General features: G+C 44.5%; 1 protein-coding gene across 1 annotated transcript in view; it reads left to right on the top strand.

The window, feature by feature from the left end:
- Window positions 1-23332, top strand: part of SNX1 (sorting nexin 1) — a 1264276-nt gene that overhangs the window by 754498 nt on the left and 486446 nt on the right. Inside the window, exon 10 of the mRNA XM_069624696.1 lies at window positions 16702-16795. Coding sequence (XP_069480797.1) covers window positions 16702-16795 — 94 coding nt within the window. The remainder of the gene's footprint in view (window positions 1-16701; window positions 16796-23332) is intronic.

Below are 23332 nucleotides of genomic sequence, written 5' to 3'. Positions count from 1 at the left end.
GGGTTGTCCTTAGAGTTCGTCCTTCTTTTCTTCCGAAGGTAGTGTCGGAATTTCATTTGGCCCAGAAGGTTGTTCTTCCGGCATTCTATCCTCCTCCGCATCCTGGTAAGGAAGAGGAGAGGCTCCATATGCTTGATCCTAGGAGAGCTTTAAGCTTTTATGTTTCACGCATGTCCCGGGTCAGAGTGGACGATCAACTCTTTATTGGTTACGCTGGACAGCGTTTGGGGCAAACTGTGACGAAACAGACTTTGTCTCGCTGGATTATTTTAGCCATCTTTGAGTGTTACCGCTTGGCGGGTAAGGACTCACCGGCTGGCTTGCGAGCCCATTCTACCAGGGGTGTGGCTGCATCTACTGCCCTGCAGAGGGGTGTTCCTATTCGCAACATCTGTGATGCAGCCACCTGGGCTTCAGTACATACATTTGTACGTCACTATTCCCTCGATTCCATCCGGGGACAGGATCTGGCCTTTGGCAAGGCGGTCCTTTGCTCTATTTGATTGGCTATTCTAAATTTTGATTCTAAATTCTTTCCCTCCTCCTTGCTCTGGTACTGCTTTGGGAGTCTGTCATAGATATGGAATACGTCGGAGGACCCAATCCCCTCGAAGAAGAAGTTACTTTCTTACCTGATAACTTTCTTTCGATGGGATGGTCCGACGACGTATTCCATATCGCTCCCGCCCTGCCTTCCCCGCTGCAGAATTTCTTTTGCGATTGCAGCTTACGTTCCGCAAGGCTTTGTGTCTGACTGGCAGTTGACTAATGTCACACGTTCTGGGGGAAAAAACTACAACTGAGGCTACGGGCGTCGTGCGTCCTACTTATCACATCGGATGACGTCGGACGAGGTCCTCGACGACGGCGCATCGACGTCATCGACGCAGGACGCAGACGCCGAAAAAAGTTTCCGAAGCAGCACAGCTGTGGTGATTACATGTCATAGATATGGAATACGTCCTCGGACCATCCCATCGAAAGAACGTTACCAGGTAAGAAAGTAACTTGTTCTTCTCAGTGCATGAGGTATATTTAATGCTTGAAAGAGTTTCATTCATGTCTTCCAATGATATTGGTTTGAATTGAAATTTGCGACTTTGTGCATCAATCTTATTTTCACATATTTGGTCCGGGATGGGAATGTTGATTGCCTTACAGTTAGTGATTGTTTGTCTTGCCTTGATAATTTTATTGTGAAAAGCAGTTTGGACTGCTTCACAATCTTTTCCTGTTGGCTGAAATGGTGGGGATAATGCTATTGGTTTTTCTATAGCTTTGAGTATCTGGAAGAGTTTCCCAGTCGAGTTGGATGAAGTAACGATTTCTTTGTTATGATTTTTCTTTAATTCAGTTATTTTAGTCCTGTATATCTAGCTTTGCACTATGGGTCTTTCAGTCATCTGCTTCTTCCTGCATGTGGGCAGCCTGTCCAGAGTCCCCACTTCTTGCGGTTCTCCGCCGACATTCATACTGCTCCTTGTGTCCCCATTGCGCTCCTGCTGGGTCATATCCATATGCTCTTGTTGAAAGTCCCATAACGCTGCCGGCTCCCTGAATGCCAGCGTCTTCTGGCCCTTTGTAATCGGTTTGCCCTTCTAATAGGTATACTTTTCTGTAACCAGCATAGTGTAGTGTTTTCATTGGGGGTGACTTTGCGAATAAACATATTTCACTACCAGCTTTCCTTTCTCATGAAGTTAAGCATGACCTCTTTGCTACAGCTACCATTGGGGAGTCCGTTTTTCCTTTTTGGTGAAACACTTCTACCATTACGTTTGATGGTTAAACAGTCCTCGCCAGATGGTTCTGCAAAAATCTCACTAACACCATCTGATTGAGGAGATTTTGTTCCTAGTGTAGATTTGTGTAATTAACGCTTTAAGTGCCATGGGTTTTTTTCCCCCAGTGCCAAGGCCTTTTTTGGTGTTTTCGGTATGTCGCCATTCAATGCCTTGTAACTTTTTTGTTACATGAGATATCTCGGCCAAATTCAGCCCCTTTTTCCCTACTTGTAGGTGGTCGTAACGCCACCCAGGAATCCTAGGTTGCTGTAGGGGAGTGAGAGAAAATAACCAAAAAGGGCGAAAATGTTGTTTTTTTCAAAAAAAGGCAATAAAATGATGTACAAAGAAGCCTGTTGTTTTTTCCTTGTAAGAGCTAGGAACCAATGGTTTGCTGTGACCAATGGTTTGCTGTGCTGAATTCCCCAATTTCTTGGCTTTCAAGAACAGGTTGAGTGGAAACGAAACAAAATTATTTTGATGTGGTTATCAACTGTTTTGTGAGAGGTAGGTGATTTTGGCCATTTTTGCCAATTGGACATGCGTGGACGGAATGGAAGAAAAGGGTAGGAAAAGCTAAATGGAGGACAGAAAGGCATACATTTCAGAAAAGTAGACAAAATTCCAAGTTTAGGACAGGGTGATTTGTGCAGGTCAGGCAACAACTATGTAGGGGAAAATGCCATAGTTTGGGGGGAAAAGCAGGAAAATGACTGAAAAAAAAGGTATGTGGTGGACATGGTTGGCTTGGTACGGCAATGGCTTCTATGAATTTTGAGAAAAAGAATGCTCTGCTACATTCCCCCGACTCTTGCTGTTAGGAAATCACACATTTTTTGTAATGTTTCACAAAACAAGCAATACCACATGCCAAACACTGAGCCATGGTACACAGGAGTTTTATGCTTACGGCCTGAACAGACGTACTTAGCATGCGTAAATCAGGAAAACCAATGTGGTGAGGAACGGCAAACATACATTTTTTGAAAGAGCACAGGCAGACCTTTTCAAGGGTAGGTGACTTGTGCAGGTTACAAAAGTGTATGGTGCCTAAAGCAGCGACTAAATGTAGAGCATATTTTGGAAATGAAAGGGTTGTGTGACAAAGGGCACCAGCAAATGGGTCGAAACGTTCTGAAAACCACACAAACACAACAAATGTCATAGCTTCCCGCGTTCCCAGACATGTCCCGACGAAAACAGTACCTCACATGTGTGGGTGCATCTACCTGGGCGCCAAGGGGAAAGCCTAAAACACCCCTAACCCCAAGTCTTTTCCGACAGTTGAATTTCACGATTTTTGCAGACGGGCACACCATACAGATATGGGCCTAGGGTGTCCAAGCCACGAAGGAAAACGGGGAACCCTATGCATTTCCGAAAAGAGGACATCCGTGGGAATCGGCAGAGGTCTGACTTGTTCAAATCGGCCCAGAATGTGTTACCCAGAAACCCCGCCAAAGTCCGAAATGTGGCAAAAGAAACCCAATTTCCCCTCATTTCACTCGGCTCACCCACTGAAACACGCCGCCAACACATAGCCTACTTTACCGCGTTCCCACGTGTGTCCCGATGAAAACGGTACTTCACATGTGTGGGTGCACCTACCTGGGCGCCAAGGGGAAAGCCTAAAACACCCCTCACCCCAAGTCTTTTCCGACACCCACCCCACTGCCAGTGGGCCCTAACTATAGAATAATAAAAAACAGTACTCTCATAACGTTGCAGCTGCTCGCGTAGAAAAAGCTGGAACAAAACAAAAAACATGTTACCTACGGTCATACCAGCAACAATAAATCCATACTTTCCAAGCATGCCCCACCTTGCAAGCCATACCTGCTGGTGTCTACTGAACCTTCCCCCCCCCAGTGAAAACCCATTTGCCCCTTCCTATGGGCAGATATCTGCCCCCAGGGAGGGCTGCATGAGGTGACCCCCCACACTCCATTTGGGGTGAGGGGAGAAGCCCACCGCAAAACATCACAGGCCCCCCCAATGGATGGGGAAGTTGGGTTTGGGCACCCTGGGGGCAGATTGGCACACCAATGTGCCCATCTGCGCCAAGGGAAGTTTGGTAAACAAAGAAAGATATAGAAAATGGCAGGCTGCACTTTGGGGGGCTGAGGGGCACCCTACACCGCCGGGGAATTTTGTAATGTGAAGGGAGGTGCACCTCTCCACCCCCACTCCAATTGGAGGGGTGGCGCATCTCATGTAGCCCTCCCTGGGGGAAAATAAGTGGCGGCTGTCCTGCACTCCTTCCTGTGCTCAGGTGTCCTTTCCTAGGAGCAGATATCTGCCCCCAGGGAGGGCTGCATGACATGGCCCCCACTCCATTGTGGGGAGGGGTGGAGGGGGTCACCACCCCTTCCCATTTGAAAATTCCCTGTCAGTTTGGGTTGCCCCACAGCCCCCACCTAAAATGCGGTCTACCATTCTCACTTTTGTCCTTTGGTAACCCAACTCCCCTTGGCGCAGATGGGCCCAATAGTGTGCCAATCTGGCACCAGGGTGCCCAAACCTTACTCCCCCACCCACTGGGAGGCATATCCCACAATTTTTGGTGGCCCTCACCCCAAATGGGTGGCGGGGGCACCTCATGCAGGCCTCACGGGGCCTCCTACAAACGGCTGTGTGAGGTACACCCCCCTCCATTTGGGGTGGGGTATGAGAGGGCCAATAAAAATTGTGACAGGCCTCCCAGTGGGTGGGGCAGTAAGGTTTGGGCACCCTGGGGCCAGATCGCCACACCAATGTGTCCCTCTGCACCAAGGCAAGTTTTGGTAGACAAAAATTGAAAATGGCAGACTGCACTTTAGGGAGGGGGGGGCGGAGGGGCACCCTAAACCGCCAGGTAATTTTCTAATTTAATGGGGGGTGACCCCCCCCCCCACACACACCAAATGCAGGGTGGGGCATCTCATGCAGCCCTCCCTGGGGTCAGGTGCCCCTTCCTTGGAGTAGATATCTTCCCCCAGGGAGGGCTTCAAGGGGTGCCCCCATTTCCCCTTGGGGCGATGGGGAGAGGGCCACCCCCCTTTTCCGTAAAATAAATCCCTCGTGTCCTCCCCACTCCCACCCAAATCTCCCTTTTTTTTGTTTTTTTTTTGTTTTCGTTTTGCCCCCTTCCCTGGGGGCAGATGATCAGCCATCTGCCCCCAGGGGGCCCTAACCTGCAGCCCCATCCTCTGGGGGGCCTGCACACTTATTCCTGGTGCCCCCCCTCCAATTAGATGGGGGGGCCAACTCATGTACTCCTGCCTGGGGGCAGAAATCTGCCCCCAGGGAGGGCTACAAGGGGTGGCCCCCCTTTCCACTTGGTGTGGGAGGGGGAGGGCCACCACCCTTTCATGAGTAAAAAAAATCCCTGGTGCCTAGTGGGCACCCCCATCCCCGTTGCATTTTTTTATTTTTATTTTTTTCAATAACCTGCATTCAATACGATGCCTGGTTGTCTCAAGTTGACCTGAAGGTTGCGTACAAGGTACAACGTCCTTTCATCGCGGGATGTTTTTTCGCGTTTTTTTTTACCGCAAATATTTTTTTGAAAAACCCATCGAATTCTTTTTTTTTTTTAGAAAATCTGGGATTTGGGGGGGGGACTCCCCAAAATAATTTTAAAAAAATTCGATGTTTTTTTTTCACAAAAAATAATCGCGGCAAAAAACCCTGCGACAAAACATCCTGCGATGAAATGACATGGAACCGGCACAATGACATTTTATTCTGCTGCATCATGCACCATAGAAAGTTTCTGCGTTTCATGTCCAGTTGCTGTCATTGCTGATACATACTTGAGTCTTTACAAAAGTCATGGCATTTAATTGTAGCTTATCTTTGGAAGCAGAGGCAATATACTATCTTTTTAGAACTGGCTTGCAACCGTGTCCATGCAGGTGTCTGTTAGGTCTATCCACCCGGTAACGTTGCTTCTCTTCTAAAAGTATTCCTTTTTTGTCGATTTGAAATTGCAGTTGGTTGTGACGCCAAAAATGTTCTATATAAGGGCTGTTTGGTGTCTAGTTGCCCATCATCAGGCTTTCCCTTGTAACTGCCTGATTGACAGAGGGCTTAGGTTTATGGTCTTTATTCATAGGGTTCTAGTTGCCAAGCCATTTGTCATTCTGATGGTGCCCAGAGAGAGTGCCCACCCAGTTTCTCCACCTTTCATTATTATAATTCCTAAGATAATGTCCTTGGATCTGTGTCCACAGCAACATTTGGTACGGTATTCCTCAGCATTCCCTAAACTAGAATTGTTCCTCACAACACAATTATGGAAGTATGGCTGGTGTGCGTACATGGGGCCCTTTCATATTCCTTTTAAGGCCATCTTCTTTGCATTACTTTCGAGCCTCTGTAGCGGGATAGGCAGATTTGTTTTTTTTGTAGACATCCCAAACGTGTTTTATGTGAACAAAAGGGCATAATATTTCAGCCACTCTCCCGGCTTCCGCTGGTTCTGTGGGACTGATTACTCTCCAATCCGGTATTGCTGGTGTTACTGATTTCACAGGTGTGCTCCACATGATGTTTGACTATTTGACTGTTACAGTTGTCAATACCCTTTTTGCACTTGAGTTGCTCTGGGACCAAGATGCCTTTCCACTGTGCATTGCGCTTCTCAGAGGAGATATGTGGAGTATTCCTAGAGCACCTTCTTATTTCTCATAACCTCATTCTTTTGGTCACCAGAAGTAGATATTGCACCAACCCTCCAGCACAAAAGACTATCATCCTATAGGGAAAGGGAACCTTTTTCCCGAACCAAGTACATCCATTCATCTGTATCATGTATGGCACATGTATGTCCCTTACGGATACCCATTTCCAAGTTCTTGTTCATGAGCACAATACTGCTTCCCTTACCAGCTCTTGGTTTGGGTCCGATTTAGCTTGTTATGCATACACAGATTAGGGCCAGTTACCAGCGGGAATAGAAGTCACAGCTGCTAACTTTTTTTGGATGGGAGAAAACATTAAAGTAGACAAGAGAACTGTGAGAATAGCCAATCATGTGGGGCTAAAGTGGCAAAACTTTCACGGGGTAATCTGATTAATCGACTGTCCATAGGAGCTCTGGACTCTACAGCAAAGAGACAATGACTAGGTTGCAGACCAGTAGGCAAAACAGGAGAGAAGGAACACTAGTGGAGAATGGAACCTAGGAAGGGGAAGATACTGGCTGACCTTTAAAGTTGTGTTTCGAAGAACTCTGATCAGATCATTAGACGTTTCTGTTGCTGAAAGATGGTTCCATATTGCCTGGAAGTATATTTTAAAAATAATTGGCCCAGGAGGGCAATCTTGCCAGAGTGTGAGTGTACCTGGATCTTACAATTCTGAGAGGAACTACAGTTCCTGGATGGGGGCCCTTTGATAGAAAGTGAGGAGGGGGGAGTTATGTATTTGCTAGCAAGTTTTTTTGAAGTGAGCCGGATGCTATATCCTTAGGACTGAATTTGCCAAGAAGTGATGCCAGGACTATAGTACTAGAACTAAGCCAGATTAGTATTTTTAGTTGGGGACCCTGGGGAAGACCACTATTCTTATAGGTGGGCCCTTGTGACAGCTTGAGTGGACGCTCACAAACCTTTGGCACAATGATTCTTACTATTTTTAGTTTGGTTACCCTAGAAGACCCTATACGTGTTCCATACCCATCCTCACAAAGTTAATATAAAGGATTTGAACATGACATTTCACTCTGTTGTGTTCTGTTGATGTACGTCAAAACATGAGTCATTTCAGTTACAGTAATTGGTTCTTCAAACACCAGTTCAAGAACTTTCCGGTATGTGTGTAGAACGATTTGGCACCAGAAACAATGCAAATTGTCCACTGTTCACCTTGTGGAAGCTCCTGAACCCAGTGACCGTCTCTGCTGACTTTCAAGATGCTGTGCCGTAAACCTAAATACATGTGTTGCATCTAAATGCTATTAATCCATGTGTGTCAGATGGGATTTAAGAAACATTTGGGCTTGGACCAAATCACTTCTACCTTGAGGTGCAGGGACTTTGGTTGATGCTGACACCATTGTGCAGTTAATCGGAATGAAGTGGGGTGGTGAAAATGGAATACAGCAAAGGAAACGGCCTATGTTCGAAAGTATTATATGTGATCATTGGTGCGCGAGGCCTGCAAAATGCAAGTCCCAACTAGGGTGGGACCGCTGAACAGACAGCAACTTATTCCTAAAAATGCTTACCTTGCAGAGTTTCCCGAAAGTGCTAATGACTGACAGGTGGGACTTTCAGGAATGAAATCAGTCAATCATCATAACTTTATTCGTCGATGTTTACATAGCCATATGAGCAAAAAAAACCTAATATAATACAAACAAAACATCATAGATAATTCACAAGAAAGTGTTCAATCAGTTGGTAAACAGCATTAAGTTAAAAATAGTCTGGATGGCACTCAGTTAACACAAATGATTCGGTCATAACTGGGGTAACTCTGTGGAACTCAGTGATGACCTAATACTCTTAGTGGACCATATACTCTAACGTTCTGTACCGAGAGGCATCACATGAGGGTCTGTTTCCTAAAGGGACAGCTTTTTCCCCTGAGAGCATGGTCCCCTGCGCCATGTTATCATAGGACGAAGGGCTTAACTCGATTGAGCTATTTGCCGGGGGCTGAAGTCCCCTTTTAAAGCTTAATCGGCCCTTAGCTACACCGGCATCTCGAAAATCCATTCTAATGTAGTCAAATGCATTGCTTCTCGGACTATAAATTCTGGTGCAATGTGAAATTTGCTCTCAGGTTATGAATGAACAACCCCTTACTTCCTAGATCCAGTGAGTGCACTTATTAAAAAGTGCCTTGCTGGGCTCATGGCAATTTGGGCCAGTTTAAGAACCTTATGGAGCTATGACGACACCCCAGCCCCGGATGCGGTAGCGCTACTGCTTTTCGCGGTTAGTGAGATGGAGACAACCCTACCAACCCGTTACGTTATCTGAAGTTTTATTCGCCCTGGGTACCTCAGGGCCAGAAGGTTGGGAAAGTAAAGGTAAGACAGGGCATTGAATATTCCACCATAGTCGACAATATTTAGATCTGTTTTAGGCAGGGCCTCTTCGTCCCTTGATGCAACTGAGGGATGGAAACTTACTACAGTGTCATTAATGAGGCCACTACCACGTTGCATAGCACTATTATTATTGCCATTTTTTCAAGCGGAGGTAAACCGACTTCCGGGTTTGTCAAAAATCCTCCTTCCGTCCACTTTGTTATTCAGTAGCCACTGCCAACCACCTCAATCAAAGAAAGAACTAGATTTTTGAGCATCAAAATTTCAGTTAAGACAGTGCCATACCAACAAACAATTGACACTTCACACCCTCCATCAATCTGAGTCTGGATAATGTTCCCCGCTTGCCCACAAAAAGGTAAAGGGCCATGTGGGCCATTATCTGGCAGTCACTAAATACCCCCAATAATGAGGCCTGCACCATCTTTTCCGCATTTCCCCTATATCCAGTCTCGGGATTTCTTCAACCAGCAATGGACCTTTGGAGTACCCTTGCGGGTTGTGGTTTAATTTAGTAGACTTGATGGGACGTAAAGGCTCATAAAGATCAGTCATCTTAAGTTGCACTGTAGTTCCCACCCTGTCGGAGGAGTGCACATTGTGGTTACACTCCAATTCAGAGTGACTAAAAGACGAAACGGCAGAAACTGAAGATGTCTTGGTCATAGTGCGTAATAGAGCAAATATTACAATTACAATGGGGATAGGTGTCCCAGGTTCAAGGCCAATAACACCACCTGCACTCGTTCCGGGGCAGACTTCAGCGGTGGTTAGTTGCAGCACAGGTTCTTTTCCTTCTATGGCCAGAGACAAATGTGTAATATCTTAAGGCTTGATGAGGGCATCAGTGTTTGGTACAGTAGATTCCCTCCTCCAGGGATCATTGCTGACTGGGTGCCAAATGAGCACATAAAGTGGTTGATTCTGCTAATTAGGGAAGCGATTTCTTCTGAAGAGCTGACAGTAAACGGGGATGGACTCATTTGTGCTTAATGCGGGCAAAGTATCTGGTGCCAGTATTTTTCTTTTTACTAGCAGCGTTTTCCGTTTTGGCAAGAGAAGTGGGGGCAGATGCAGGAAGGACTGACATATGAGTTGCAATAAGTGACAAGGGTAACCCAGGTATCCAATGTTCCCATAGCCAGTAAATCCACTGTATGCACGGACTGAACTGTATAAGAGTGCTAACCAAGTGAAAACTAAACATGATCTAATGTGCAACATTGTGGATCTCATTTGTTTGCGTTTGCCAGTAGCAGAACGTTTTCCAGTATTGGACTTTTAAAGAGGCCCAAAAGGGCCCATGGTCAGATCCTCAGAAAATGGGTGTCCAGCTTGAGAGAGGTGGTGGAGGCAAGCGCTCTTCCTTTCTATTGGAATAGGTGGTGCCTCCTGTCTGGTAAAACTGTTTGACTAACACTTCAACTTTGTTCACCAGAACGAAGAACCACAAGCAGTTGGGCCATATCGTCACAAACAGAATCATAGAGCACCCAAACGTCTGCTGAATTCAGGGATCAAAAGAAGTTCAGTAGGAGGCAACAGTAGCTCCTAGGTATTAGACATTGACCAAGGAGTTAGTTATTAGTATATAGCGGGAACAGCAAAACTAAATCCAACATGAGATTCAAGCAGTGTCACTTTATTCATCAAGTATAATTACAAGTTATTTTCCCATTTATATCTTTGAGTACATTCTAGAAAACCCCAATTGTGGTGAAGGAGAAACTATTCCAGCTCTTATAATTATGCATGTAAAAACAGAGGCAGTTAATATGCATCTGCTGAGTATTCAGTACATTTTCGTCCCATGACTTGTGTATTGTTCATTTTAAAAAGCACAAGGTGACTTGTTAATTATACTGCATAATTCTGCATTATTTTAAAAGATAATGCGATTAGATAACAAAATTGTATCCTTATGCAATTTAGGATAAAGGATCTGCAGAGGAAACAACGTATCCATCAAAAACAACATACATTTAAGGTTATGTGAGGAGCCTGAGGTTGTCCTCACCTCTTTCCCCCCCCCCACCTCCTCCTCTCAGGTGGCCCCGGAAAGGCCATAACTCTTGGATCTCGACCCAGGGGGTGGATATGCGAGGGAGGATTATCTGGGTGGTTGGAACTTGGAGAATGGGGAGAGGACATCCTTTGGCGAGACACGGTATACCCCCCCCCCCCCTTTCCCTTGCACAATGAGCCCTCTATCTCTAAAGCCTTTGTGGAATATTGTCAACTCATTCCCTTATCCTCTTCTCAATCTGTTCCCCAGACACATCTTGGTACTGGGATGAGGAAGAGACCAACTAGGAGGACTCATCCTCATTACATGGACACACACACACACACACACACACACACACACACATACATCAGAGAGAAAACAGAGATGAAAAGGCTTTGTTTATTTAATCAGACAATTTCAAACCACTCTGGTACTGAGACGAGGAAGCAAACTATGGAGGCATACCAGAGAAACAACCAGGCATGTCTGCATAATGGAGTCCTCCCAAGTCAGGCAAGAGAACTCCACGGCCCACACCTGAACTGTATAAAAATGCCCGCCATTCAGGAGGAAGAGGAATGGGTTGGAGAAAAGGAAGCTGGAGACCCAAGAGGGCTCAACCAGTGCTGCACAGGACAAGGGAACGCCGTATCTGTGGTTGGCTATGTGAGGGTCCGGAGGTCCAGCCATCGGCCGAAGCAGGTCTGTAGGGGAGAAGCAGTGGCACTCCCCAAGATCGTAGCCGCTGCTGAGAGAAGTCGGGAAAGCAGGCGGTACGTGCGGTGCAAACCGTGAGAGGAAGGCAGAGTTGGGAGAAGCCAGGAAGGAGCAGAAGCTTGGGGAAGCCTGTGGCAAAGGACGCGGGAAGGAAGAACCCTGCCTCGTGCGACCGGTGAGTGCAGAGCCAATATACACTCTGACTGGGGTGCTTTGGTAACGTTTAGGAAAGTCCTTTGCTGCTACCCAGTGAAAGGCGAAGTTAGTTAAAGTACTGTTGAATGCCAGAAGAACATTAGTGCAAATCGAATGAAGGGCAACCATTTGAAGGCACTTGTGAATACCAAAAACAGAGTACAAATGACTGGAAAGCTGTTGTAAATACTGCAGAGTGAAGAACTATTGAAAGCTATTGTGAATACCATAAAGAGTAAAAAGGTATTGAAAACACTTGTGAATGATGTGCAAAGCCAGTTGAATGCTAATGAATGAATCGAGTAAAGGAGTACAGTGTGTGATACAAGAGAGACAAGTAAAGGCAAAGTCAAGAGAGTACTAAGGAGGTACGAAGATGGAAAGCTAAGTGGCCCACAGTCTAGACGGGGCCCAGGCATAGCAAACAGACTTGTGGTGGTAAGAACCAGAGAAATGCAATCAAGAATAAAGTGCATGGTGGCCAAAGCAGCCACAGGACAGTGTCTGGAGCCTCTGACACTGAGGAATCAACTAAGTATCACTGTCAGGTGGCACCAGTGGCTAAATGTTGGTAAAAGCAAGAGGGCAGGGTATCGGTTGCGTGACCTGTAATGGGTGGACCCCGTGGTCCGACAACTGTGCCTAGTCCAAGTGTTCTATATGTGAAAAGCTAATGAAAGCATATTTGAAGTCCAGTTCGTGTTACTACAGCTTGGTTTGAGAGACTGATATTGAGAAAGAGAACTATGTTGATTTTAAAAGATGGAAGTTTGAACTTTTGGGGAAAGAAAGCACTGACTTGGGAAGTGTCCCAAGGAACTGTGCTATTTTGGAAGCAAGAAGATTTGAACTCTTGGGGAAGGGAGTCCCAAGACTTTGAGATCTATTTTGAACTTTGGGAGGGGGAAGCTGATACAAAGCAAGGAGCTGGAAGAAGCTCTGAGCTTTCTTTTGAACACTATTCCACTATTCTTTTGAGACTGACATCCATATACATTGTATACAGTTAGTTGTGATAGCAAGTATAAGTTTTGGACACAGTGGGACACCCTGGCACAACCATCCTTCCTTTTCTTTAGGTAGGGAAATCCCACCTTCGCATAGGACAACATAGGCCTTACTCCACCATGCTTTTTAAGTTAAATAAAACTTCAAGTATAAAATTAAATCTGTCTTTTTTCATGATGCCTTCACAGTATGCAACTTTTTCTTCTATTGAAAATGGTCTCCTGTGCGGATTCTTTCTTTTCAAAGATTAACGATGGAGTGCCTTAACAAGTAGGAGGGAGCTCTAAATTGCATTCAGAAAAAAGATCTGCCAACCAAAGAGATGCTAACCCCCATACTGCTGATACATACCTCTAGTGTCAGAGTCCCAACAATATTACCTGGCAAATGGGTGGAGATAACATCATTTCACTGCTCAACCAATTTCATGAATTAGGAATGATAAAATAAATGTAGTTGTAGCTAGCCAGCCCTTCGTGCCATGCGCCGCAAGTCCCTTAGGTCAGGTCTTGTGCGCTACCTCATAACAAGGTATGTTGCAGTGGCTAATCCATTTTGATTTAGTTTGTTTCAAAACCGTCCACCCGAGTCCATTATTTATCCAATTTTGAAATATTACTCCCATCCCTTTTCAGGTCAAACCATGCAATCTCTCCTCAGCGGGTGAGGGAAAAGCATGTGCAATTGTATACTTTAAGTTTTATTTTTTATTTTTCATGTTTATTGGTTATACTTAGTTAAGATTGCTTAACTATTTACATGTAAAAAATAAGAGCACCTACAAACATCTTCAAGACATCATAAAATATATCAGACAATTCTTCAAGACCGCATTGCAGAAATCTTAGATTCACATAATAAAATCTTTTGTTTGCTTTTTTTGTTTAAAAATATCTATCACACGTGAGTAATATCCCAGCACTTTTCTGGGCCTTACACAAGATCATGCACATGTAAAACCAGCAGTACTCTTGATAATTCCGCACGATGTACTAAACTATCCGAGGCAAATTACATTTCTCACGCCAAATTATTCACATATTTCATTAGACAGAAGTGAGATCTCAAGAAATTTGAGTACTGCTATACATACTCACACACTCTCAAAGCAAGAGCCATAGCCACCAGTCTAGATCTAGAGAAGTACTATGCTGGTGACGATGAATTTTCAAGTACTTAATTCTCAACTGATCTAGAGCTGAGCAAGTTGTTACTAGATGGAAAAGAGTCTCAGGTTGGTCTTGTAAGCCACAAAATCAACAATATGACTGCTCACGTGTTACTTTCTGGCTAGTTTTACTTCACCAGTGGCAAGTAAATTTAATCAAACTCTCATTAATAAATCCGATAGTGATAGAAGGGACATTTTAATAGATATTTGGAAGTTTATTTAAGCCTTTTCGCTCAAGTTCTATGCAAGGTCTTATTAAATCTATATTTCATCTTCGTATGGTTTCTGTCCGATCAAATTCTTGGAATTTAATCTGCCATTTGGTTGGATTGCAGATTAACTAGAATTTTTCCATTTTTTCCACCCAGAATTTGAATGTTATTAGAGGCACCTTTTAACTAGTGGAATTAATGTTTCCAATGGAGTGCCTTTCTCTGTCATCCTATATTTTCAATACATCATGATGGGCTTCCATAAAGCGACTGACTCAAGAGACTGGAGTCGGAGCTCATGTCGTATAGTCATTATTGCTAATGACTTAGGTAGCCTTAGAACTTTGCACCAGAAAAGGCCTTCTATAAGAGCCCACATTTTCCAAGGTAAATTGAGCATACCCTCTGCACCATATGCACTGTATGTTAAAATCGGAATCGCCTTTTGGCAATAGAATGTTAGCACTGGGGAAAGAGAACATTTCCAATAGCAGCGTGAAATTTTCATGGTGTGAACCGCTAGCCGGTTTTTAAGCACAGCGAAAGATAATGGGGGCGGTCATCGATGTTTCTATTTATTATAACGCCCAAATACACAAATGTTTGAACCACTGACATTTTCACACCTGAAGCCCACCATGCTAGATTTTTTGGAGTTTAAGAGCAGACATCATGTTCAAGACCTTAGACTTGGAGACATTAATTTACGATTTGCTTTAAATATTCCATGAAATACGTAATATGCCTCGGCAGACCCACCTGCGTATGATACATAAATATGACATCCGCATAAATAATCCACGGAATTTGGATACCATTAATACTAGGCAGAAAGGCTCTCACTTTATGCTGGGAATCGCTCAAATCAGAGGTGTACAAATTAAACAAAAATGAAGCTAAGGCACATCCCTGCTTTAGGCCTCGCTGTGTTAAGATCTTTTCAGACAAGACTCCTGAAGAGTTGAGCCTCATCTGAATTGATGTCCATATAATGCTCAAATGGCGTCTAACAGATCTGAGGGACAATGGCACTTTTTTTATTTGGTCCAATGTTTTGGTCTATTGATGCAATTGAACGCGTTTCCGAGATCCATTGAGGCCATATGTACACATGTGCCAGTTCTTAAAGGCTCCTGTTTAAGTATGCCAAAGATAAGGAGATTCAGTCCATTGCCCACCCCCTTGACAAACCCGGTTTGACGGGGATCATATCTTCCCGTTTTTTGGGCCCTGCTTGTCAAATCATGTAAAAGGATGGAGGCAAAGAGTTTCCCCATAGTCAAGGAGGGCGATCGGCCGATAGTTCTTGGGATCAGCACAATCACCCTTCTTGAAAATTGGGACAATGAGGGCCTCTCGCCAGGTGGGTGGAAGTGTACTTTAATTTATATAAAACGTCATCACGATCTTCAGCAAAAAGGCTAAAATTCACTCTTAACATATTGATTAAGGTTGATTCGCTGTTGCAGCCTGAATTTTGCTGGCCCATCTGGGTGACCGGTTAGCCTGTTGCACGGCATAAGAAACCTGAAATACCAATTGTGCATTGCCTCAAAAGATGTCACCATCTACTGGGTAAACAAACGCCCCACTGGAATGTCATATAAGGCACAGGTGTGGCTGTCCAATAGCCAAGCCAATAAATTGTCACAATCGTTTTGAGGAATGATCATTGATCCAATGCTGTCATAAAAATATACAAAGCCACCAAATATCTTTTTAAGGCTGACACTTGCATACCTTCCTCAACTAACGGGCGTGAAACATCCAAAGCCCTACCTACAGAAACCTAAGTGTTATCAGAAAAGGGGCCGATTTGCATCACACAATCGCACAGATTTCCTGAACTGTTTCATGGCCCCAGCTCAGACTTTCAGTGCTTTCTCCGAATGATCTGAAGCCTCAAAAGAGAATGAATTTTAGAAATCAATTATCCACTAGAAGCAATGTTCATCTAAGCGGCATAACCTTTTTTTGTGAACTGGAAAAGAGACCTTTGTCCTTAGTGGCGGATACTTAAGTGAGCTCTCCTAGTGTAATGTAGGACCTTTCTTTTGCGGAACTCTACACAATGGTTTACCAGGATAGATGGTGCTCAGGATTTAACTTTCTCAGTTCTGATATTGTTGGCCTTCTGTTTAAATAATGAAATCATGTGGCCGTCTTTGTTTCATTTAGCCTAGTCTATTCTGTATCATGCTGTTAAACAACTAACTGCCATGCCCAAGAACACATACTCCAAAAGTGAAAGATGCAACAGGAGTGCATATGTTTGTTACATAATATTCAGTGTGTGCCAATCTCGTGTGATCTCTGGAATATAACTTTCCTTGAGTCAATGTCCAAAAACCTTTGAAGACCATTCCAGATATTTGCCATTATATGGCAAAACTGTAAACATGAAATCTATAAAATATTTCAAAATTGAAAACCAGTGCCACAGATAAATCATGTTCCCCATGCTGCATGCTTTTGTTCTTCATTGCTTTGTTCTAATTCCACTGAATTAGAGTGTTGTGGGAAAAACCATTGATTGTGTTTTTCATGGGTTTCTTCCTTTGTAGTGGTTTGAAGAAAAGCTGCAGGAAGTTGAATGTGAGGAGCAACACTTGAGGAAACTGCATGCTGTGGTGGAGACACTCGTCAACCATAGAAAAGGTATCTGAATTTGATTGATGGCTGTTGATGCCAAATGAGTAATGTTTTGTTTATTGTCAGCTGCCTTTTCCAACCTTATGTTTCACAGATCTTGTTACTCTCAATACCCCCTCAACACCTGTTTTCTGGCTGGTGATGGATAAACACAGTGGTATATTAAGCTTCAAGGTTACAGACTTTGCCTGCACGTTTTAGTATAAAACGAACACTGTCCATCCTTTGGCATCTTCTGTAAACCTTGGTAGTTTCCAACTATAGAAAAGTTGGATTCCTTGCCCACTTTTCTAAAGTACTTAAATTAATTGTCTTCTTTGAAACCACTGAGTTCTAACGTACTGACTCTAGGCATGGCCCTTGAATCAAGATTATGCAGGCAGCCCTCATTTTAAAGTAGATACAGTAGAGGTGCTTTTTGTCCTAACCAGCAATAGCTTATTAGTATAGAAACGATGATCAGCGCCTCCATGTGTGTTTGTGCTTGATAGGTTTTTCCAGAACCACTACTTGCGTTAGGGTTTTAAGAAAGCATAGGTTTACCACAAGTCTAACTAAACCAAAGTCTTTCTTGGTAACAAGGCTCCACAGGAAGTCTTGCTTTTGACGAAGGTGATCAAGTGTTTGGTGTAAATACAGTTAACATACTGAAGAGATTGTCAAGGCCTAGATTGTCCACAAAGGTAAGTACACAATCACTCTTAACCCAGATTCATTAAATATTAAGTTAAGGAAACCATAGATACACATATACAACACAGATGTCTAAATGGGGGACACAGCACACTTTTGAATGTACACAGTTAAAGGGACGCAGTTTTATAATTGACATGTATCGGTGGAAAGCCTATGACACAGATGATCGCATACCTGATAGTGCAGCACCAGTCCACAGTATCTTATCTTAACTTAATGAGTCCAAGAAAGTGTTGCACAAATTTTAATGCTTTTCTCTCCTTTATTTTTTGGATCACTTAGTTGATATTGGTAGCCAGAGCAACTTCTCCTGAAACCCCCCTGCTTTGCAGAACTTTTGCCCAGGGCATATGGTATTGGGTCGCCCAATAGGAACACAAACTTAAGGGTGCTTTCAGGTACCCATTTTTGCTCTACAGTGATTCTATTACCCTACATTGGTTTCCGGGAGTAGGTTGGTAGTGCTATACTTTAGGTTTGTATTCACCAGTGTTGCAAGACATGTTACTGCATTGTAGCCTAATGCACATTTTTGAAAACCCAATGTACCATTTTGGTAGCTGTTGATTCACCAATGCATTTTCTTAAATCCTGCTCTCAGCCATTTTGTATCTTGGTGCTCCCTTTGCTCAGGGTCCACGTGGCAGCCTTCATATTGGTTTAAACTGGTTTAGCCCAGTGTGTAGTCCCCTGGGCTCTCCTAACTTCCTATGGGGGTGGTCTAAACTGAGTAGCTGTCCATCTGACCTTTCCCCCTAGCTCCTTCTAGTAATTGTGCTGGGCTTTGGCTGTCCCTTTTTGCAATGGCACTTAGGCTCTGCCTGGGCTCTGCTTCCCTTTCTTGCTCTTTTGTTCTCCTACTTGGAAGAAGCAGATCTGTCAACCTGCTGAAGTAGAATTATTTGGCCTATTCCTGCGTTTTTGGTATGTGTTGAACTTACTTGGCCATACTGGCAGGGTAGAGTGGTATGGGAATATTCTGGTTGGGTTTTCTGCCACTGAAGGTCCAATGTGGGGTTTCCTGGGCCATTGTACTGTCGGATCCCACCATTTAACACCAGGATCTTCTGCTTGGATGTTGGTTACTGCTGTTGTCGAGAAGGGTGCTGAAACACCAACACCTCACCTGCTGCTTGGCATGTCTGAGGGAGGGAGCCTTCAGCCATTATTGGATAGTTCTCTGCTGAGCTGCCTCCCTTCTTTGTGCACCGATCCACCGGAATGTAACTTTGCGGGTTCCCTTGTCTTCCCTGGGCATTCCTCGCTAGTTTCTTCACTCAAGGCTTGAAATTGGATGTCTTAGAAGGCCATTTAATTCTTTTATGGGTAGTCACTGGCACAGGCTGCAAGCCTTGGGCACCGGATCCTGCAAATAGCACCTAGGAAAGAAGCTTGTACTTACCTGGGTTGTTTTGCTGTGCTCGATCAGTTCTTGCTGAAACTGCCAATACTGGTACCTCTTACCTGTTGGTCCTGGCGTGGGCAATTGTTAAAGATAATCACCTTGAGAGGTCCCTCTAGTCCCAGTGACGAGATTCCCTAGAGGCGAAGCCCAATCACATGTGGTATTCCTTTTGTAGTCTGGTGGGTTAACCTCCATTAAGGTAAGAAGTTGTAGATCCCTCAACAGAGGGTTGTACAAAAACTGCCTTAACAGGGTTTGGGGGGCGGGGGGATTTTTAAATGATATTTAAAGTTCTCCCATAGGAAATTGAGCTCAATGTTCTATTTAAGGTTGTGACTCAATCTTATGATTTTAAAAGTAGCTTTCCTGAAAAGGAAAAGGGCAGCTATCAATCACTGTTGTCTAGGATTGAAGGTGCCCCTGAGGGACCCTCGCATATGGAAACAAGGCACAATCACCACACATAAACTGATACGCCAGACACAAGGTTGTATTCCCAAAATCTAGAGTTCATTGCAAAGCAAATAGTCTCAGTTGGCCAACTGGGTCCCACGTCCCGCGACGTGTGTTACCAGACCTCGGGGGACGCAAGAGAGAATCGTACAACAGTTACATATACACGAAGCAAGCATCTTGCAATCAGTAGTGACACATTCAATACCGGCCCTAATACATTTCCTTTGAATTGGGCACGATGATTGACAATGGTGACGAGTATGACACCGTCAAACATTCATTTAGCAACAGTTTGCAATTTTCGCGAGCCTACAGACCCAAGTCTTTGTTTTAAAGAACACAATGCTTCTGTTTCTGCAGCAAGCCGCGTGCAGGGGAGAGACAAATTCCAGGCCTTGCTATCTCCTAGTTTCTATTTGTGTACTGGGGTCAACTTGCTCTCCAGGGCTCAGGAAAGGGGGGCCGCAAAGAAGAGCATAATTCAAGTCATTCAATGTTCGCTTCTAGCATTTCTAGTGTTTCCGAGACTAGCTGGCACCTGTTGTACTGATTAGAATGCCTTGCTGCTTGCTTCCAAGGATATGTGGGGGAGGAGACTGGGCATTTCTGTCTGGGTTGCTGCGTTATGTTTCAACATGTCTCTCGCGGCCTTGTGTTATGCGCTAGTGGAGTAGAATTATACCGCCTTGCTCCTGGTATCGTGTGATCGATGAATAGTGCGGACGCACTTCCAGACTCAAGCTCAGAGTCAGCTTGTGGCGCAATGGAAGATGGTGGCGGGCGCCAAAATGATTATGCAGATTTTGTTTCAGGCTGCGGCGCAACAAAAGATGGTGGCCGCCACAGTGGTACACGCCTTGTGTCTGTCATGATCACGGGCAAAACACCAGGTATCAATTCCCATAGGAAGGTCTTGAAGGGTTGGGCATGGGCATGGCATAGGTGGCGAACTGCTTCAGAGAAGGTATAGGCTGTCATGTGGAATTAGAACCCCCTGCCTTCCTATCATGGCTGCCTGCAATATGCCCTTGACTACTAACGTTGCCGGTTTATGCTTCAGGCTAAGTTTTCCTTTTAAGCCCCGCCCCCCTGGAGGTCCGCGATTCGCGTCGTGACTGCTTCAGCAGAAGCAACGCTTACCGCGGTTTCCTCGTCTCCTCAGAATACCCCATTTCCCATTTACAGTCTGTGTCAGTCACAGTTACTATTCCTGTTCCAGTCTCTTAGTTTTCCCTCCGTTCTTGGTGAAGTGTTCCCGTTACTTTTCTTTCTGATATTCCTGTCAGTCGAAGCTGTTCCCCTGAGGTGTGGTGTTTGAAAACTAGTTCCCGGTTTTCAGTGTCATGCAAGTAGTTATTTTGGTCTATACCTGCGCATTACTATTGTATGCCTTTTTCTCCAGAGTGTTCCTGGTTTTGTGACTGACTGTATGCACCGCAGGGTGACGGCGATATTATATGTGAAGTTTTCGGAGTTATTCAAGTGTTACGAGCAGCGGTATTACCTGTCAGTGCTGTTTTCCAGTGCTATTATTCACCTTACATTGGGTTCAGGCTGTATATCGTGACGAGCTATATGTTCATGAATATATCTTGTGGTGCCACATATAGTGTCTGTCTATACATGCCTGATGTTTTAGATATAGTGCCAACCGCAAATTACTATCAGTTAGGAAAATCTAAGGCATTGGCATTTGCCGTTTTATGGCAAATTCTCCTATGTTTTTATATGATTATTTCCTACCCTAAAAACCAACTCCAGAATTCCCTCTGCATTTCTTCAGAACTAACGCCCCTGCTTGAGTTCAGGATGGATAGCTCCCCAAACTAAAGGTTAAGGTGAACCTTGGTGTTTGTCTTAAAAAAGGGGTTTCTGCAGTTAGGTTCTTGGTCGGAGATAAAAGCAGTAGCTAGATAGCTGAAGTCTTTTCCTTACAGAACTCACCTGAGAGCATAGAATAGAAAAAGGGAATTCACCTCAGACTTCCTAGGCGCTTCCGCAGAGTTTTGTCAGGGAAGCGTTAGTGTCAGCCAGCAGTGATGCAGATTCTGCTGGACAACGTTGGGGCACTCTTAGCCCTTCCTCTTTTACAGCAATCTTTTCAGGCTTCGTTTCAGGATCAGGCAGATTTTGTGGCAAAGAACTGGCGACTGCTTCTTTCGTTCCGGGACCGCTGTCTTTCTGGTTGTTTCGATCAGGCAGTTTTTCAGACGGTGACGGGACCTTCTTAGCGTGCACCGCATGAATCCACGCTTTCCTTCCGTCTACACGAATGGCCGTCTGTTAGAAGTATCAGATAGGGTCCACGCCACCTGGGTGCAAGCAATGTCTTCCTTTCAAAGTTTTTTATAAGCACCCATTCTCCGGGTTCCAGTGCATGCCCCGGACCAGTGTATCTTATCAGTAATGCCTCCTGCACCTGCTGATGAATCAAACGCAATTTTTGTATTAAAAGATGACAATAAATGCTGAGCACAGGGTATTCAAGCTTCCTTAACCGTTTCGGTTGCGGTGCACACCAAACATTCGCTGGTCTCCCCATGACTATTTCATAAGGGGAGAGCCCAGTTCTTGCCTGCACAGATGTACGCATGTACAGTAACGCTAGTGGCAGTGCATCTACCCAGCTTAACTTTCTTCCTGCACAAATCTTGCTTATTTTAGCTATCAGAATGCCGTTGTGGCTTTCCATAAGACCGGCACTCATGGGGTGTCTAGAACAATGGAATCGCTTTTCTATCTGGAGACCTGCGCAAATCTGTAATATTACTGCGCCCACAAAATGCGGACCGTTATCTGACCATATGACACGGGGCAGACCAAAACGGGAGAAGTACTCCTTCAACATTACTTTTGCAGTGCTCATGGCGGTACTGTCTTTTAATGGATATGCTTCCACCCATTTACTGAATGCACATATAACCACTAGGACATACTTCAAGTTTTGGCATCTCTCCATCTCTATGAAATCAAAATGGATTACCTCGAATGGCATAGAGGGAGTGCCGAAACTGCCTGTTGGGGGTCACCGTTCCCTTCCCCACATTGTGTTGCAGGCACATGATACAATTTTGAACCAGTCTCTCGGCATTTTTCTGTCTGTGTTCTCCCATAGTGTGGCTAAATGCTGAACTATCTTTTTACAAATCTCTTCTGTATCTGCAGCGATCAATAAATTATTTATATATTGTATCAATACACAACCTGCCGGTAATTCTAGCATATCTAGTTCTTTCAATGCTCTGCTGTAAATACTCGGACTCTCTGTGTAGCCTTGTGGAATGCGTGTGAATGATCGTCCTCCTAATGTGAAGGCGAACAAATATCTGCTTTCCTTGTGTACTGGAATACTGAAGAAAGCATTTTTCAAATCAATAACACTAAAGTAGTCAGCCGAGGCAGGAATCATTGTCAAAATTGTGGTGACGTCTCGAACCAATGGGAATTGAGGATTTTACTACCTTGTTTAATGCACGCAGATCAATTATGAAACGATACGGTACCTCATTACCTCCTTTCTTATACACCGGAAGAATGGGACTGTTACAAGTATTGCCTGTAATCTCTTCAATCACTCCCAATTTTACCAAATCAGACACAATACTTTTCAATCCTTTCTCGAAACAAGCATCTTGCAATCAGTAGTGACACATTCAATACCGCCCCTAATACATTTCCTTTGAATTGGGCACGATGATTGACAATGGTGACGAGTATGACACCTTCAAACATTCATTTAGCAACAGTTTGCAATTTTCGCGAGCCTACAGACATAAGTCTTTGTTTTAAAGAACACAATGCTTCTGTTTCTGCAGCAAGCTGCGTGTAGGGAAGAGACACATTCCAGGCCTTGCTATCTCCTAGTTTCTATTAGTGTACTGGGGGTCAACTTGCTCTCCAGGGCTCTACAGGGCTCCGGAAAGGGGGGCCGCAAAGAAGAGCATAATTCAAGTCATTCAATGTTCGCTTCTAGCATTTCTACTGTG

Source organism: Ambystoma mexicanum, chromosome 11 (assembly GCF_040938575.1).
Source record: "Ambystoma mexicanum isolate Mex_15411 chromosome 11, UKY_AmexF1_1, whole genome shotgun sequence".
Taxonomy (NCBI): Eukaryota; Metazoa; Chordata; class Amphibia; order Caudata; family Ambystomatidae; genus Ambystoma; species Ambystoma mexicanum.
This window is presented reverse-complemented; position numbering and strand designations above follow the sequence as displayed.